General features: G+C 47.0%; 1 protein-coding gene across 1 annotated transcript; it reads left to right on the top strand.

Annotated features, from left to right (window-relative positions):
- Positions 1–1,836: 1,836 nt before the first annotated feature.
- LOC149350219 (uncharacterized) lies at positions 1,837–10,277 on the top strand. The gene is made up of 3 exons (XM_089576855.1): positions 1,837–2,332; positions 5,148–5,283; positions 8,622–10,277. Exons 1-3 carry the CDS (start codon positions 2,245–2,247, stop codon positions 8,791–8,793), a joined length of 396 nt encoding a protein of 131 aa, XP_089432981.1. The 5' UTR covers positions 1,837–2,244; the 3' UTR covers positions 8,794–10,277.
- The last annotated feature ends 928 nt before the right edge of the window (positions 10,278–11,205 follow it).

The following is an 11,205-nucleotide window of genomic DNA, read 5'->3' on the forward strand; positions in this document are numbered from 1 at the left end:
ATGTTGAAGCTGTCCGTCAGCCAATATTGAAAATGTCATTAAATGACCTTCTCCGCAAAGCCTGCGATTGAAACTTCTTGGATTAGATCCTTATACGCTGAGAAAACAAATCCCATCCTTTGTGGTCTTCTAAATCTTGTGTCTACTCCTCCGCAGTCAGGATTACGCGCAAGGAGGAAAAAAAAGAAAGAAACGTGGGCAATATCACTCCCGCAAATGCTGTTTTCGTTTCAGGAATAACCGAAATTTTACTAGGAGCGGAGATATTACGACGGAAACACACAACAGCGAAAAACCACTTGAAAAGCCTGTCGACTACTCCCTTTAGCGTACTATACACCAATAAAAGTTCGACAAAACAGTAACAAATGTGTCTTTTACGTAACAGTCAACACGCGACACGGAATCTTCAGACAAGATAGAAATCGATTGCTTTCAATTGAATTATGGCGTCGAAAGGAGATAAAGTAACATCGCCTTACGCGTTCATAGTTCTTTCTTTTCTTCTTTGTGAAAGGCGTCCTTAAAGGATTCAGCTTGGCGATATTGCACGAAGAACGCGCTTGCGACCGGGGCAAACGTTGGTCGCTGTCACACGGGCTGTCTCATCTCGTGTGACACGATTGAAACTTTCGGTGGTGGCGAGTGTGGAACGTGGGCATGCTCTGTTCTCTCGTCGCCTGTTATACGTAGAAAACAAAAAGGGTGGTCCTTTGACGGAGATTGGCTTGCCCCGGTGTTCTACAGTGCATTGTATCACATGAAGCGCGCCCAGGTTTGGAAGTCCTGCCTGGATCCCCTCCTTGTTTTTATTTTTACCCTCTTTAATGCACCATGCAATTTCGTTGAGTGCTCTGGTCTTCCTTGTTTGTGTAGACCATCTTGTCGCGAGTATATTAAAGCTAATCCTAGCTAAAAAGCAGAACGAAAGAAGAAACTTTAAATTGCTTCTTTTCGAATACTCTAGCGTGTTTCTTTTTTTCGGATGTTTGCGCTGTCATGTTCGTGCGGAAAATCTATTGCTAATAATGGTCATTATAACGTTACAAATGGCCACAATTTGCAATACTTTTAGTATACTCTGCGGTGTGGTGCGGCACGCACACATAGTTAATAATCTTACCTTGCAGATTGGAGCGTTTCTTTTGAGCAGGAGGCTAACTGGACAACCACGTTGCGTGCGCTGAGCGAAATTTTTGTCCGTTATGCTTCGCAAATGCTTGCTGGTAACGAATATACAGCTTAGGAATTGTGCATGCCACGAATGAGTACTATTTCTTATGAAGACGCTCTTGAATTCCTTCCGGATAAATGATTTTGTGCCTGTAGAATGTGATTTCTCTGTCCCCTCTTCATTTCGCCGAGATTTAACACAGCTGGTGTCATTAACATGCTCCAACCAGCATGGTAGAGAAAGTGCTGCTCTTTATTGCTTTTATCTTCTTACCCAGGTGAAGGCTTGCACTACATCTGCGCGGGTGAAGGAGTCTTAGCTTTAATGAAGATTCTACAAGCATGTTATTGGTAAAGCGACGCATCGACGCTACCAGTAGGCCTGCTCGTACAAGCCAGCGCATTGTTTCTGTTCGCGCGTGAATGGCAGAACTCGGCAGCGCTCAGGACGCAAGTGACTTCATCCGCCTGTATATATCCATGGCCGCTTTTGTGACCTCACAGGGACAGCTTTCGTTGGCTTCCTTCCACACAGGTACAAATTGCTGAATAGCGCAACAGTGTACAGCTCCAGTGACCGTTGCGCAAGAGCTGCGCGCCAACGGTTGGCCTCAATTACCGAACAAAGCCTTCACGCGGATGTCGTTTTTTTTTTTTGTCCTTTCTTCTCTATTTTTTTTTTCCCTTTTCAGGAACACCAGCAGCGGCCCCCGATGCGTCCATGGCGGGGCCCCGGCTCGTGCGGCCACGTAGTACGTGTTGGCCCGTGGTAGAGCCCGCTAGCGCTGTGACCCGTTCCGGAGAATCCCAAGTAGACCGCGGCATTCGTTATCTTCCGCTGCTTTCGCCCCGCGGCGCGTTACATCGTCGTTTGCGCTTCGCTTGGGCAGCGGTTCCCATAACGACGGTGCCACCAAACACCTCTGTTCCGCAGAGCATGACGGAGGAACTGCCGCGCAATGGCCCCGGCCTACGCCGTGGCCAGCCCCGGGCCGCGCACCGCTATTTGTCGTACAGGTGGCCCACCGCGCAACCCGGCCGCACGCACCGAGCGTGGAGACGCATCCGAGAATGCCGGCAGATCGCGGCCACCGCCAGTTGCTGCCGTCGGCGCTGGTCGCGCTATGGCTGTCCACGTTCGCCTGCGCTGCTCACGCCGGTGAGTGGGCACTCGGCTACTTCTTCTTCACTCCTCCTAATACATGCTCAAGAGGGTGGCGTTGCCTTTTTTTGTGTGTGTGCGTGTACGCGTGTCTGAGAGTGAGACACCCAGAAGTGTGTACATCTGGTCCAACGAAGCCGCAGCGTTCTGGCTAGGACACACTGTTACGCGAGTTTCGTCGGTTATTTTAAACCGGATATTTTATTACGCACTCATTACTTAACTCATTAAGGGTAATGGAATGGATTCCAAGAGAAGGCAAACGTAGCAGGGGACGGCAGAAAGTTAGGTGAGCGGATGAGATTAAGAAGTTTGCGGGGATACAGTCGCCGCAACTGGCAAAGGGCAGGGTTGATTGGAGAGACATGGGAGAGGCCTTTGCCCTGCAGTGGGTGTAGTCAGGCTGATGATGACTCATTGCTTAGTCGTGAAGGGAATAGGGATTTGGGTTTTCTAGCAAGTCTGCTTACCTGGTACAAAGCAGCCCCAGGGCGGCCGCTTATTTTCAGGACTTCAGCCAATACTACTGCAAACAGCTCAAAGCAGGTCTTGCATATCTATCGCTGAAGAACAGCGTTAAACCATGACGGAGGGGTGCATTCGTAAGCTGTTCATGTTCTTACTGTCTTCCTGCCGCTTCGACTTCGAAAGACGTCATCAAGCGTTCATAAATAGATTGATTCCGAACCCATACTGAGGTTAACATGCATATAACTATTGTTTTGTTTTGCCTTGGATTTCCTTAGATACGTAGGTTTCGTGCGTCACACACAAACAAAAGCTTGCTACTGCTAATAAAAACATTTCTTTTCAGTTTATAATTACAGGATGCGGTCGACAAGTAGGCTACAAATAATAGCTACACCACCTTATGCAAAAGATAGATCATGCAAGGAAGCCAGAGTTAAATTTAAATAGATTTTTACGTGCCAAAGAAACTTGATGACCATTAACGAACAAACTTAGGTCATTCACTGCATTTTAAATCAGGAGGACACTTAATTTTTCTCCCAGCTGTGGTGTATTCAGGTAACAAGTGTGCGGCATGCGTGTTCAATACGTCACAGGTGGAATGTTTGTAACTAGGTGATTTCGGAGGCTTCTATGCAGTCAAGTGCCTACACTCTGTCATTAGCTGCACTCAACGTGCGAAACATTGATTACGAAACTTGGGTGCAAAGAAATGAGACACCTAGGAACAACTAGCGACGAGTCACTATCGTGACAACACAGCGAGCAGGACCAGCACATGGTGAAGAGACCACAGACTAGCACTGGTCTATGGTCTCTTCTCCATGTCCTTGTGCCTTGTACTGTGCTGTGACGATGGCGCATCAATTAGCCCATCGATTCACTCTTGTAGAGTCAGCGTCGTTTGTGTTGAGCGCTCCTACCCACGCGACTTGTCTTTTTCGCGGCCAGTGATGAACCGTAGAACTTTTTGACGGGTTAGTTGGTACATTGTCTTGAAAGAATGTCGTACGCCAAAAAAAGCGGCTATAAAAGAGCGCCTGGTTTCCTTTCCTGTTATTAAAGTTGGAAGTTGCGCCTCTTTCCTGTTCTGTGTTTTTCCTTCCTGTTTCGTCCTTTTTTTTGGCGTACGACATTCTTTCAAGTGATGCACCGAACGAGAGGATATGTTTTCGAATAATTTCCTTGTGCAGAAAAGGCATGTCTAATTTATTCTAGCGTGCTGGAAGGGATGGCCTTGAGACCTACGCTGTGCATATGACATGTCTGCGTTAAAGTGAACTGGGTTAAGCACGTTCGTTTTTTTTCGCAAAAAAAAAAAAAAGGCGAATGGCTTTTTTCGGTATTTCGTACCGAACATACCATACTACGATGTTCAATATTTGTTCTGCTTTAAACGCACTTTTATTTCCTTCCGGTAACGAGCAGTGAGCTTGAGCGTTTCTTCTGCGTGTTTAGTACAAGCACAGACATAAATGGAGCTGTAAATTTGGCTTCTAAACGAGTATGCGAAATACGGAGCAAGCAGTATCTGCTGAAATGGATATCTGTGGTCTTGTGGTAGTTCATGGTTGGCAAAACAGCGCAGAAAAGACACGTACGAAGAAGTGTCATCCGTACTACTCCTTCGTCCGGGTATTTTCTGTAATATTTCGTCAAGGAGATGCCTAGACGTGGAAGTCCGAGAATTATATTTGTGGCGAAATTCTACCGCGCTCTACCATATTTTTTCCTTTTAAGCACGACCTTGAACATGTCCTGTGGCGATGTTAACTGCGTAGTTAGTTTTTGTTACAAATATTTATTTTCCGAAATTTACGTTTGTGAATGCAATAGCTGCTATGTTCGTCGCTTACAAAAAGAAATTCAGCGAAAAAATGAAGTAGACTTGAAAATTTTTTGTAAGTTTTGTGGAGGCATTAGTTCACCTGTTCATGCTCCTGGATCTTACCTTTAAGAATGAAGCGCAGAAAATTAGGCACCGTTAATGTTGCATGCGTTGACATTAAAACATTGCACAAAACCATTGTCACTGGGTTCGAATGTTTTATCTTATCATACTGGCTAATAGTCGAGATGAGTGTTCAAGGGTGATATCTATGTGTGTACGCAGCGCATATGATTGACATGATTAGAACATCTCGAACTAATTGACGGAGGTTCGACAATAGAAAGCATTTTTTATATCCTTCATATTCACGAGGACTTTAATTAGTGACACATTAAGTGTCGATTTCAGCGCTGTGGGTGATCCGAAGCTGAGCCTGACAGCCTGACACGTTTTATTCACTTTGCATATTTGTATTTTAGCCGTATATTTTTCTCCTCTCCTTCGTTTCAGCCAAGAAGGACTGCTTGATTGACAAAGAAAAAGGCTGGTTTGACCCAAGCAACGTTTACCAGTGTGTAAACTCCGACTGCTGCACCGAGTATGGCAAGCACTCCTGCTGTGCCAAGAAGCCCAAGTCTGAAATCGTGTATGTTTATTATTTGCTGCCTTACCGCTCGTGTTTATTAATGCGTTATCCGTAGTTATTTGCAGGACGAAAGAGAGGGAAATTTTAGCTTTTGCTCTGATCTCGTAGCGAGAAAAAGTCGTTTTCTCAAAGATTTTTTTTTTCGGGACAAACACGAACAGTTAAAGAGAAGCTGGAGACGACTGCATTCAATTTCGGTTCATAGTAAAAATTGACTCTCTGTCTCTTCCTCAATATGTTGATGTTTGTCCGGCAGCAAAAAAATGTCTTTATTGCCTAGAAAATTGAAGTTTGAAAATTTCCCGCCACACTGTTGAAACTGTTGACGTCTGTGGCGAAATAATTTTGTGATCACCGTTTGGAGCTGAACGATGGTGATTCCTAGCTTCAAGGATCCGCGCGCAAAAATCTGCACTGACGCATCTCAGTTTCCTTGCGAAAACGACCACGGGGGAATGGGGGGGAGGCGAAGCCTTTATTTGACTTTTCTGCTTTTTGTCGCTTGGAAAAAGCACTGTTTTCATTGAAGTGAATGCATTTGTACCTAAAACACAGTAATATGTTGATACTGTCCAACTTAAACTTGTCCTCAGAGTTCCTTTAAGCGATTGCATCCCATCATAGCTGACTCCTGCACTACGGCGGCTGTTTAGCTTTCGCCCTGTACTATCAGACATAAAAAAAATTCATCGGCGGTTCTGGTATGCCGCAGCAAACGTAGGAAAAAAAATGCAAAAAAAAATGCACAGGCGATCATACGATGTGATACCACTAATCTGCGTTAGCAGTATTGTTGTACATTTCGTTTTTACGTAGACTGCCTTCCCATTGAGTCTTTGAACGGGATTTTGGCATGGGCTTTTGGTTGGCGGGTGATAAAGGTGGGTTGGTGGATGGTGGTTGGAGGTTCGTAGGTTGGAGAGGCTTTTTTACCGGTAAGTGCCCGGGAGGTTTCCCGACCCGCTCCGATCCGCTAGGAGGAGGCTTCAAACAGGTACACACACCACGACTTTTGCGCCGAAATAGGGCTACTCTGCTAACGCAGTAAAATTGATATTCCTCACACACCAAAAATACACTTAGAAGTTTGAGCTACAACGCGAAGCCGTCGCTTGCAATGAGGGAGATGGGAACGACTTCCGTATCTGAGCAAGCGAACATTGGTGCGGTTTACAAGTATGCACGGTGCAATGGGAGGCTTTGCGTTTCTGACGTGCCTAGCTAACAGGGTTAGGCTCACTTTTGCACCAGGACTCTGGCGCGAAAATGAGCCGACATGCTGTTATTGTGGCGTGTCATAAACGCAAAACAACGCCTGTCGCTGCATAAGTAACGACAGGCGTTGTTTTGCGGCGAGAAACGCCCCGCGCGAATGAGAAAGCATGGTGTATTTATGCGCTTACTGCACCTGACGAAGAGCTACCAAGCAATAAAACGAAGAAATAAGGTATCTCAGTAAAAAAAACAAACAAACTAGGACGATGGAGTGGAACAAGACCCCATCACGAAATAGAGATCATTTTGACTTCATAAAGCTGCACACTTCGTGCAGCGAGTTAGTAGACACCTTTAGCATACCGTGTACCGTGTTACCGTTACCGTTACCGGAGTACCGTGAGCCCGCGCGCAGCCAATGCGCATGCGCAAATCGCCTTGACGGCGCCAGATGGCGCCGCGTACTCGGCAGCTACGCGCGCGCGGGGAGCATCGGGACCAATCAGCGCGGGCTCAGCGGCGGTGGGCGGGCACCCGGTACTCCGGTAACGGTAACGGTAACACGGTACACGGTATGCTAAAGGTGTCTAGTGTTAACGTTCCCGTATAGCCACATGCTGCTCATCTACCTGAACCCTCAGCTATGGGGCAAAATAGCATTGCGTGCTCTCTCAAATGGGACTTAAGGGATATAAAGTTTCTACCGCTGCTAAAGTCGCTAACTGATATAAGCGTAAAAAACTAAATTATGGCTGAAAGAGTTCCTGTGCTTTCTTCTGTGGGCCATAAAAACCGAATTTTCAAGTAATTCTTGCATAGTTCCGAAGAACCAAGCATTATACATTTGCTTGTAAACTGTCGCTAGGCCGTAGCAGCATGCGAACATTAAAAGCTTTTGCGCGTCCTGTAATTTTGCGCGTTGCGCCTTTTACCCCGTAACTTGCCCGAGCGGATGAGAATAGCTTCCCGAGCTTCGCTGTTTTCTTTCGCAGGGAGCTGTCAGTGACTTGTTGACTCTTCACTGCGTACTGACAATTTCAACGGCTGGAATCTAGAGCGCTTGTAGAATAACTTTTCATACCGTGCAGTGATAGTTGGTGGAAACGCCGTGCGGGCTGATGTGGCCAAACAGTTTGAAGCGCCGCATATAGGGAGCGCTTCAACTGCCACTCCTTTAATTTACCGTCATGTTTGATTGCTAACTCCGTGGAGGCCATTCACTGGCTTGGGAACGTTCTCCAACTGGCGTCGCCTCGTGCCAGACGTGGCGTCAGCGATTCGCATGAGCTGTTGCTTTTGCGTGTATTTTTTACTCAGTATGTTTCATGCCATAACAAAGTAGGTTTGAGCATTGTTCCACCATGTCGCTATGGTTATTTTAACGAATTTGCAGGAAATTTTATAGTCCGCACACAAATAGCTTACGGTGTAGTGTTTGCTATTTCGCAAACGGGTTATTCCGAGTACAGTTCGTGTTGAAGCATGATGCAGCTCAAAAAGTTTGGACGTGTTTATGTCGTTCGGGTAATCGATAATTAGACGCTTAAGTGGAGAGCTCGCGAATGGCTATTATTTTGTCAGTATCGCCCTCCCCCGACGGAACATATCTATATATATATATTAAAAAAAATTCAAAGAACGCAGTGTGAACACAATAGAGTGCGATCATTTTGCTTGTGCTTGTGAGCTCGCGCGCGTGCACGCGCATATCTTCGTGCTAATGTATAAATGGCTGCGCAGTAAAATCATTATAATACCACTTACAAGTGCAGCTCTGCAGCGCCGCCGTTTATCGGCCCTCGCGGGTTTATTATTTTTCCGCGCGCAGCGAAAGGGGCCCACGCGAATACCACTTCTTCCTTCGGGGCCTCTCGAGATGCCAGCGAAAGTATGCGTACATCCGCGCAGCATCGCATTCGCACAGGCGAGCACGACGAAAGGGCACAGGGGCGAAAAGAAAGAAAGGACCGCCGTTTCCCGCCCCCCGTTCCCCCCTCCGTCGCGGGGCCCCCGCCGAGCAGTGCGCGCTTGCTTTCGCGTTCATTTGCGAACGCGACGAGTCGATAAGCACGCCCGTCGGTTCATTGTGCGTTGTTGCGCGGCTGCTTTTGTTCTCTTCGCAGACAAGAGCAGTTGCTACTCTGGGGCGGCTTGCTCGGCTTCCTGCTTCTCCTCGCTGTCATCATCTACTGCAAGAGGAAAGACGTGCAGATCTTCGAGGGCCGCTCGCTGCGCTGCAAGTTCTGCCCGGGACAGAGGGACCGAATTGAGAACATTCGATCGAACGTGGCCTGAGCCGGCGGCAGTAAAGATGCGACGCGACTGGGATCTCCCTTTCATCCCCTCGACGCCGCCGCCGCCGCCTCTGCGCGCGAGCGCCTCCTCCTCATAGGGCACCCCGTAACGCAGGGGGCTGCCCGTCGTAGAGATGCCTGCTCCAGTCCATTCCCGAAGAAAGAGAGAAAAGTTTGTGAATCCAGAGCTTACGGGAGCGCAAGGGGGATAAACCAGGCCTATTCGTTTATCTAGCGAGTGCGCGAAGAAAAGATCATCAGGCGCTGTCTTGCGCGCACTCTTGCGTTTCCACCAGCATTCTTGTGAGGCAGAGAGGAACGTTCTTGTCACTGCGCCGCTGTTTTTAATTATGCGTGAACTGATGAAACGGCACGTTCTCCTTTTTTATGGCCGTTTTACGGTGTACACTATCTTCACTGATCTTCCCTGATCTCTCGAGTGGTTCGTCGATGATCATCCGAACCTTGTTGTCTCGAAGCAAATCACTGCCGAAGCTTTAATCTGAAGTTACCTAAGACTGAAATATGAGCCATTCGCTACAAGGTCATTCAAAGTTCCGTAGCTGAACAATGGTTCGCGGCAGCCCGCATGCTGAACAACTTTTTGATTTATCTAATTTTGCACTGCAGATATGATAGCTGTATCTTACCGGTACTTACCTACAGGGCAGAAACGTGGGGATAACGAAAAGGGTTCAACTTAAGCACAACGCAGAGAGCTATGGAAAAGAAAATGATAGGTTTAACGGACTGAATTCCAAGAGAAAGCAAGCGTAGCAGGGGATGGCGAAAAGTTAGGTGGGCAGATGAGATTAATAAGTTTGCGGGGATTGGGTGGCCGGACGTGGCATGTGGCATGGCTAATGGCAGAGATATGGGAGAGGCCTTTGTCCTGCAGTGGGCGTCGTCAGGTTGATGATGATGATGATGATGGCACTGCAGCGTGGTGAATGGCGTTCATGAAAATTCTTAGCTTGTGTTCTCGAAGACCTAAGGTGGAGAAGACTTTTTTTTCTTATTTAACGTGTTTTTGTCACATTCTCGTCGTCATTTCGCGCTACACCGTCACCATTCTTTGTGTGAAATGGCAATCGCTGAAAATATTCTCAGCTGACACTTCGAGATCTAGTTATTAGGTTAAGCATGAACTTGTCTACAAATTCACGGCCGCGAGTCAGGCACAACTGCAGAGCCACGAATGGTGTCACTTCGTGCTTTCGTGGTAGTCGACAGCTCTGCGCAGTCTCTTCCTTTCATGCATAAGACGTAAATCAACAGATACTCGATTACTCGATATAAGCATGTCGAGGAGCAGTCGCAGAACCTTACAGGGTAGTTACAGGAACTTTACCATCGCCTCGTGATGGAGTAAATAAAAATCTTCTGCAAGTAGTGCTTTGCTTAACAGTGTACATGTTCACAAGGTCGTAGCCGTGCTCTAGCATAGGCTTAATTCGCGCTCCATCGCCTCACTAATGCGCTAATAATGACTAGTGTATATATATATATATATATATATATATATATATATATATATAGAGCGAAGTATACGCTTCGTTAAAGGAAACATTTATTGGACTCCACGTTTCGATCGGAAGACCGATCTTCTTCCGATCGAAACGTCGAGTCCAATAAATATGTTTCCTTTAATGAAGCGTATACTTCGCTATATACTCCTGCAAGCAGTGAAGTACTTCATGCTCTCGCAACACCTATATATATATATATATATATATATATATATATATATATATATATATATAACCGCACAAAAGCGATCGTTTTTGAACTTGAATCGGCAACCAGCTCTAGCGCCTCTGTAAGCACTCCGCGCGGCCCAAGGAAGAGTTACTAAACAGGAGAAAGGCCGCTCAGGGCTGCAGGTGGTTCCAGGCACACAGGTAATTGCAGCGCCCGAGGGGCACCCACCCTTGCTACACGTCAAGTACGGGGAGCCGTAGTGCACGGCGCTTGATGAGGACCAGATGGGCGATGTGGCCCCTACTTCCTCACTCGCCCTCCGCCATATGGTGACCACTCTGAGAGAGGATTGAGCCAATTGGCTGTATTAGTCCGGGGTCAGCATCGTCTACGTCATTATGTCCTAAAAGAGTTACAGCATTGCCTTAATTTCATAGCTGGGAATGTACACCGGTGTTTGGTGGGAGCTACTGTCTTTCTTTGCAGCGTTCAAGCAGATGTCGGAAGGAAGCTACACGAAGAACTTGTGCTGAAAAGAAACACGAGTTTCTTGCCGGTCCTAATAAGCTAAATGAGCTGAGCTCAAAGTGTTTATATATTAGGAGTGCAAGGGAAAGTATTGAGCAGCACAGTGAGTTCAGCACAGCTTTTGACCCTAGCGCCATGCACGCACCTCCCTCTGCGAAAAAGCCTCTGTAAGCAACAAAAAGGC

Source organism: Amblyomma mixtum, chromosome 3 (assembly GCF_055824585.1).
Source record: "Amblyomma mixtum isolate Tamu chromosome 3, ASM5582458v1, whole genome shotgun sequence".
Lineage (NCBI taxonomy): Eukaryota > Metazoa > Arthropoda > Arachnida > Ixodida > Ixodidae > Amblyomma > Amblyomma mixtum.